At 35.2% G+C, this 8,365-nt stretch overlaps 1 protein-coding gene across 1 annotated transcript; it reads left to right on the top strand.

Annotated features, from left to right (window-relative positions):
- Positions 1-3,201: 3,201 nt before the first annotated feature.
- Positions 3,202-5,026, top strand: LOC118737966 (dorsal-ventral patterning protein tolloid-like). The gene is made up of 2 exons (XM_036468808.1): positions 3,202-3,484; positions 3,611-5,026. Exons 1-2 carry the CDS (start codon positions 3,317-3,319, stop codon positions 3,878-3,880), a joined length of 438 nt encoding a protein of 145 aa, XP_036324701.1. The 5' UTR covers positions 3,202-3,316; the 3' UTR covers positions 3,881-5,026.
- Positions 5,027-8,365: the final 3,339 nt, after the last annotated feature.

The following is an 8,365-nucleotide window of genomic DNA, read 5'->3' as shown; positions in this document are numbered from 1 at the left end:
CGATCTTATTTTTAGCATATTTGATTTTGGTGATTATGCATAGTTTCATAAGTATATGATCAAAATCGCTATATCGGTTCGGTATTTTTCAGAAGAAAATATATCATAATCAGAGTTACTGTAGTGTTTTATCCGATCGGAAACAATATCCGCTCGCTGTAATCCCAAAGCAAGCCAAAACATCAGTGACTCTGGATTATTCAGATTTAACTAAGTTTTCCTGTTTTCCGCGTAACTTTTTTACCGTTTGATATTTGAAAATGGCGATAAAGTAATATATTATACATAACATTGTCTTGAAAATTACACCAGAGCGTTATGTGTGCTTTTAATAGAACCGGAGTTATGAGCAGCATATAGAGTATATTTCATTAAGAACGTCTACGATTTAGCTTTCCCAGATTCCAATTATGTATACACATTTGATGTTGCCTTTTGACCACTGTACCTTTAAAAAAGTGATTAAGTACATTCAAAGCTGTGTTAAGTCTGTTCTGTTACAAAAAAATCAAGTTGATAATGAAGAATCGATGGGTAAATAAAGAAGTAATAAGTGGTCATATGAAAATGTGCAAAGACTTTTTTTTATGAAAAATGAGCTGCAAAGAATGTTACTCATACGCCATGTATACCTGAAAATATGTGAAACTTATCTAGAGAATTAAAAATTAACTCGATTTTCGGAATCAGCGAGCAATTCTACATATAGTATATATATAGGAATTGGATAGTGGCGTCCGTTGAATATTTTTCCTCTAAACCAGTGTTGTTTTTCAGTTGTTTTCCTTTTTTCGTGCCTTCTTTTGCCTTTTTTGCTACTTCTATTTCCTTTCACTGCCTATTTCGCTATTTTATTTTGCCTTTTCCAGCCTATTTGATTATTTTATTTTGTCGTTTTATAGGTTTTTAGGTCCTAAAACTCCGTTCCCTGGTTATGAGTATTCGAAATTTAGCATCTGAAAGGAAGCTCAAGGAAAAAAATTAATTTTTACGCTCGCACACTTATTTATCGATAGAAACGCATTGTGCTACACATGTATAATGTGTTCCTAAATCGGCAAGTGTACAAAGTTTAAGCTAGTTATCAAGGCTATGAAAGGTTAATAAAACCAGACCAGATCTTTTATAGGTTTTTGTTGTCGCTGAACGCGTTTTTTCCGTCCCGTCAAGATTTGCCTCTACTTCCAAAACACATTGGAAGACTCAATGAACCCCTCCAAAAGGCCTTCTGAAGTATGCCTTTTGAAAGCCCTTCTGGAAGACCTTCTATGGGTAGCGAAAGAAGACGCCCATCATTTGATGACAATCCACACAAAAAAGGAGGAAAGAATGGAGAGTGGAAGACTTCATGACTCTCAGGAAGGGCTTTTAACACCTAAAATTATATACTGGGTGATATGTATTAAATGTATGTTCCTTATGTAATTCTTGTACCTTAACAAAGAACATAACGTATATACAGCCATGCATGACGAACATTTTGGCGAGCACCTTCACAACTCGCATTCGTCTTTTTAATTTTTTTTTGTAGTTCCGCAAATCCCGCGGATCCCGCATGTGTAATCCCTCATTTCTAATGCCGTAAAAATAGCTCGGGATCCCGCGTTTGCGGGATCCTGCATTCGCGGGATTGGATTCCCTTATTGTGACGGAACTAACAGCTAAAGATGAAATCAGTACGAAGTTCATTTACAGCCTCCATTACAGCTGAGACTTTAGCCTGGAAGACACTACAGTAGGCCGGTTGTCGACATGAGCATCTCAGGGCAGAGATGCGAGATAAAAGTTCCCCTCCCACTTCACAGTTAATTTTTGATCCATCTGTGAAAATTTCTATACTACCGGGTGGAGTATGGTAGTTTCCTACCAATTCCTCCCTGCTTGAAGTTTATATCCGTAACCGGAACAACGGTCTTTATAATCCATAAGAAAGCTATATTTTTCCAGAATCTAGGAGGAACCCAGCAATCCTGATTCTCATTAGATCTAGTGGCCGAAAATCCAAAAATGCATTTAAAGCGTCATTTGTTGTTCTTCGGATTGCTCTGCTGATGCAGACCATACTAATCCTCTATACTTTGCTGAGTAGATAAAGGTTATAGGCCTTGTCGAAGGCAGGCCACCATACTATAATTCCGTAAATGAGAATCGGTCTAACCACCGGTGCATATACTTGGGCTCAACCCCCATCTTGCACGAATATAGGGCCCCCTCATATACCTGGACTATGTTCTCCTTCCTGTCAAGTCGCACAAAGTTTGAGGAGACTTGGCCCTATACGCGATGGCTACGTCCTCCGCATAAGCGACAACCTTGTGGCTTCCGCAGTTCATCTCTCGCAAGAGAAAGTTCACGGGTAAGTTCCAAAGGAGTGGCACCCTGCGGTGTGCCTCTTGTCACATTTTTATCTGTAAGCCGAGTTCTTGCCGACGTTTGGCGTGATCCCTCTTAACATCTTCAGTGTCATTTTTCGCTCTCTTTATAGACTCCCTAGTCTGTATTCCTCAGGTTCTTTCAGATTTCGGTGCAGTTAGGGAAAAGTCTAGAATCATCTCAACATATCTATGGTTGGAAAGAAAGTGTTCGTTAAGAACTCTTCAGATTTTAACCATATGAAAAATATTGTATTTATGTACCTAGTCTATGACCTCCTGACTGCTTTTCTCAAAAAAAGTAACTTCTGAAATCCTATTAAATATCATAAGATTAGTTGTTAAGAGTTAGCTAAAAAGAGACTCACTTCGGCTATTGATGTTCGAGCTCCTCCACTGTACGTGTTAAGCGTGAAGATCACCTCCGATTAGAACAAACCTGTGCTGTGTTCATTCCCCAGCCTACACAACAGAGATTGCAGAAAATTCTCCGCCTCATATTGCATGTAAAAGGAGGTCAGCACGATCGATACGCCTCCTATCTCCAGTATGATAATCATAACAAATCTGAGTACATTTTAAGTCGAACAGAGTAGAGCAAAATGTTCTAGAATTTCCCAAAAAGCAAAGTAGATCTACTTTGATCATAGCAAAGTCCGAAGGCTGGCATGGATAAAGAAGAGCAAGAACAAAGAAGTCGTCAAAATATGGTATGGTCAAAAGCAGCCTTAAAGCGTTAGAAAAATGTTTAACACAGTTTTGGGAATTAACCTAAGTTAGCTAAAAGTTAATTCCACTCTTACACATTGTAATTCATTATCACATCTAAGTAAATTTGTATTTGTTTCGTTTATGCAGCGTGCGGCGGTTATTTGCGTGCCACAAATCAAATACAGCAATTCTATTCGCATGCGCTCTTCGGCAACCGCAACTACAATGAGAATATGGACTGTGAATGGACGATTCAAGCGCCGGCAAGCAGCAATGTGCAGCTACTCTTCCTAACTTTCGACATTGAGGCCAGCGAAAATTGCACCTATGACTATGTGCAGGTGTACTCGGGCATGGAGGACACAAGTGGTCCTATGTATGGGCAATATTGTGGCAATACGGTAAGTTAATTTTCGGAATTGCTTACAATATTTTGAGCAGTACTTGTTGTTGGTCAGCAAAACGAACTACATACATATGTATATATTCATGCGTGCGTGTGTGCATTATAAATTTTCTATTTTCAGCTCCCTCAAGACATTATTTCACTGACCGACTCCCTGCTGGTGAGATTTAAAACTGATGACACTGTCACCATGAAAGGTTTCTCCGCTTCCTATGTAGCCGTCGATCCGTTCGAGAATAGCGATGAGGATTTCAATTCGTATAGCGCAGAACGTGCCACACCCTTCCCCGGTTCGTTGAAGAGCATCTACGAGGATTCAGATGAGTACAGTGACTTCAGCGAAAATCAATTGATTGTGCGACCAAGGGGTCGATACTACAATGGTTTCTAAAACGCGGCCTACCGTGGGTGGCATCCACCCATATTCTATGTAACCCCTTGAAATTGGCCGAGACGCATGAGGGGTGCTAGGAAGAGCAAGAAAAAGGTGGGCATGATGAAAATAAAACGTAAGAAAGTAAAATTCTGGAAGCGTGAATGAAGGAAAATATTGACAATAGCGAAAATTACTCGTATCACATAGAATTTAGACTTTTCATCTTCTAAGGCATATCAAACGTAAACGTACACACTTACATACTACACGCATCATCATGTCAAAAAGAGTGGGCAAATACCAAACAAAATTACATACATACAAATAAACTTTCTTAGATTTATTGAGACGAAGAGAAATACAACATACATACTCGTATTTAAGTGTGCAATTTACTTAAAAAATTCAAAGAAAAATGTAGAATTTATGAAACAATAAGAGATGATATGCAAGAGCAAACCATATCGATTATTTAAATAATAATAAGATAATACTATAAAGGTAGCAAAACTTCTTGAGAAATGTTGAAAAATCGAGATTATGAGGACAAAAGTAGTTACTTACATACATATGTTCATACACGAATATGTATGTTGCAACTTCTTGCATTTTAATTTAACTTTAAATACAATAATTAAAACAATAATTTTAAGTGAAATTATTTAGAAAAAAGGACCAAAACATATGTATGTATGTATTTATCAAAGAGATATATTTTAGAAATGTAAAATGTATGTACAATTAGTCAACAACTTTTCGAAAAAAGTCAAACTCATATACCGAAAACTTAGGCTTAGTAAAAAAGGAACATTTATTTAAATATGTAGTGATAAAAAATATTGAAAGAATTGCATTTATGAATAAAATATAATCGATCACAAAGCATTCGGAACTTTCCCCTGTTCTTTGTAGACTTCTTTCAAAATTCATAAAATATCGTAAACCTAATCATATCTACTTTTTAGCGTTGTTTATAAATTATATTCATACACATATACATATGTATGTACATATTTACACACAAAATTAATACATTCAACTTATAAAAAGCAAAAACATGTCCGGAAAACCTACATACATATTTGGGTTTCGCAATACATTTGAACCAAAAATGTTGCAAAACAAATTATCAAAACTTTACAAAATAAATATATAGAAACTAGAAAATTAATTGTGTTTTATTTTGTGAACTACTTTGCCCTCACCCGCTTCGCTGAGTGTGTGAAATACGTTCGTGCTGTTTATTTCTTTAAAACCCAATATTCCTCAACTCAACCAAAAGCATAAGAGATTTTCACTATTTTTAACTCTTTAGCATATTTTAAAACTCTGATCTTCTTAAACCTCTTTTACCTGACATCCATATTCTGATACATTCTTCAATTACCTAATTCCCTCCTACATGTAGTTTAGAAATAAAGCCTTTTAAAACCCATTTCGATTGGTACCTATATTATTATAGTTAATTTAACCTATTATAAAGTTTTAATTGAATTTAATTTTTAAACACCTGAAAAATATTCTGAGCGTTGAAACTAAAAGTTTCTTAATTCTCTTTCGTTTAACATTTTCAATATTTTACACAACTGGAGTAAAATATTTGTCTAAAAGCCATATAAAAATATCTTGATCCATACAAATGTGAATATAAGGGGCTTTCCAGAATATTGGTATCCCGAACACTCTTCCATGTGCCGAAACTGATTTATTTACAGAGTGAAAGTGCAATTGACATGAAAACCGAGAAATACAGAACACCAAAATTTATGTTCAAAGTGAACTTGAGTCACTTCCACTTGGAAGAATTTTAGAACATGCGTGAACTACACTTGTTTAGACATTTTGTGCAAGAACTGTGTAAAAACGAAAAATCTGGTAGCAACTAAAAACACAAGAAATTTTTAGAAAGAATAATTGGAGATGGAGGAGAGAAAGTGTGTTAACTGTCAAACCATGGAGGTCGCCATATTTACATACATATAAACATCTCTGCATACATACGAACAGTTTGCTAAAATGACGTCACACGAACAGCTGATTCTGTCAAATTCGCCAAGAAAAAAAGTAGCGTTACTGCTGATTGCGCCACCTCTGTCTTCGCACCGTTTTCACTCATTATTGACAGAATACATACAGTGAAAATAACAAATATCGGCGCACAATAACATATATCTCCCATACAACGGATTGTTCAGATATGAGATTCTTTGTTATAACTTCTCCATATATGCAGCTAGAAACATGACATTTCGCATTATTTTCACTCATTGTCAACAGAAAGTTTACAGCAAAATTAACAAAGATCAGGTCACTATAACCTATTTATTGCCTCCAAAAAACTGATTGTTCAGATATGGGGTTTAACTGTAAAACTCCTTTATTTGGACAGCTAAAACCGATAAATTTCGTATGCTATTTTATAAATAGTAATACAAAGCGTACTTAGAAAATCGTCAAAATCTATGATGTATAAGCTTTATCTCCTATGCCACTGATTGGTCAGATACCAGTTTTTGCAATATATCTCCTTTATGTAGGAAGTCAAACTCATTAGATTGTGTTACATACCGATCACACAGCAGTGAAAATCCCTTAGATTGGTGCTATATAAATATATTTTCCATACCTCTGATTGTTTAGATATGATTTTTTATATATGTATCTCCTCTATCTACATATGTATGCTGTGTATATACAAATTTTCTTAGATGCAGTAATCTGTTAAAGTAAAATTTCCAGATGTTCTTGAAATGTATGAAGCCTTCGGCATAGCCGAAGACAGCCCTGCTCTTACTTGTTTTATTTTAAAATCAAAAAATATTTAGGTAGTGCCCTTCTTGAAAATCAATATTTTTTGATCGGAAACCTGTGGTAATCTTCAGGAGACTTCCAATGTTAATATCCAATTGTTTATTTAACCATTTTTTAATATTAAAGATTTTTTATTTGTCCCCACATTGCATTTGCTGGGGGTTTTGGAGGACCTATAAAATATAGCTACCATGAAAAAATGGTCAAAGAAACAATTGGGTATTATTATTGGGAATCTTCTGAAGATAAGCAAAGTCCTCTGATCGGAAAATATCGATTTTCAAGAATTCTACACTATTTCTACGAAAACTTGTTTTTCCCCCACATCAAATACATGGAAAACTTTGAGCGCGTTGTGCACTCCCTAAATTTTTTCTACTTCAAAATAAGAAAGTACGAGTATATTTTTTCGGAATAGAACAATCCGCCACCCCCGGCATTAAAAATGCCACATTATTTTTTCACATACATTTTTGGACCACTTTAACATAGATATTTAAGAATACTATAAAAATATTTTAACATTAAACTACAGATTCTTTTACGCAGCTTCAGTATGCTCCGCGTAAGACCAAATTTGGCTATAATGAATCTGTGTCGTTTAATTGTTTGACTGCTGAGAACGGTGACCCTAGTGCAAAAGGCAAAAATTGTGATAAAGCCGAAACCCCCAAAAATCTCGAAATCCGGATAAGTAATTTTTGTATAGCGAAATCCTGGGATTGTTAACATTCTTGGGGATAGAATACCCTAGAACATATTAAAATTGCGTGGTACCCTTTATTTAAGTTGAATTTGGCTTTTTAAAATGGTAGCAACCCTCATGCATGTATTTCAGAAATGAAGCCCTTTTAGGTCAGCCATTTCCATTGACACCCATATTGTAATAGCTCATTGAACGTATTCAATAATTCTAGTTTAATATTTTTAAGCCAGTGGCAGCCACCTGGAAAATATTTTCGAATTACAACCTTCTCAAACCTCTTTCTTAACTCATTGAATTAGATTTTTTACACAGGTGGCAACGCTCCCACATGCTCAAAGCCTTTTCAAAACCATTTCGATTGATACCATTATTATAGTAAGTAATTTTTATGAATTTCATTTTTAATAGGTGGTAACTATTTTCATGTTCATACCTAGATATAAACTTTCTCGCCCAATAGATCATGTAGGTTTGCCTGCTTTCCCCATCGGGCCACGTCAATATAGAGTATATCGATGTTAACTTACCTTTATCTAATATCTACAAATCTCGTGTCACGGTGTTTGTGGTCACACTCCTTTGAAATCAGTCCCATACTAATGAAGAAATATTGAGGCTATTAGAAAAGGGGGCGTGGTGCCTTCCAAACATACTGAAAATTTTACCTACCTTTGTATATATATATGTATTAAAGTGGTTCAAAAAAATTTTTTTTTGGAAATTCATAAACGCTACCTCAAATTATTGTTATTTGTGATAAAAAAAAAGAGAAACGTGTTTTTTTATTTTGAAAAAAAATTTTCTTAGAGGTCGCGGTTGTCGGTTTTTTATAAAAACGCTGATGTTCTAAATTTTTTTATATTCTTGACATGTTAAAATGCAGCTAAAAATTTGTTTTTTACAAATAATTACTCTGGTATAATTGGGGAACATTCCCTTAATTACATACCTGTCTTGTGCAGTTAGAATGTGCGTCTAGTGCC

The sequence above is a fragment of the Rhagoletis pomonella genome, unplaced genomic scaffold, assembly GCF_013731165.1.
Source record: "Rhagoletis pomonella isolate Grant_MI unplaced genomic scaffold, Rhpom_1.0 Rhpom_scaffold_00004, whole genome shotgun sequence".
Lineage (NCBI taxonomy): Eukaryota > Metazoa > Arthropoda > Insecta > Diptera > Tephritidae > Rhagoletis > Rhagoletis pomonella.
Note: the sequence above shows the minus strand (reverse complement) of the source record. Positions and strands in the feature narration are given on the sequence as shown.

What these genes read in the sequence shown, in the direction of transcription:
- LOC118737966 (XM_036468808.1), top strand. Translation starts at nt 3,317, where the DNA reads ATGGACTGTGAATGGACGATTCAAGCGCCGGCAAGCAGCAATGTGCAG. An exon ending in GGCAATATTGTGGCAATACG is followed by an intron (nt 3,485 to 3,610) that starts GTAAGTTAATTT and finishes TTCTATTTTCAG; the next exon opens with CTCCCTCAAGACATTATTTC.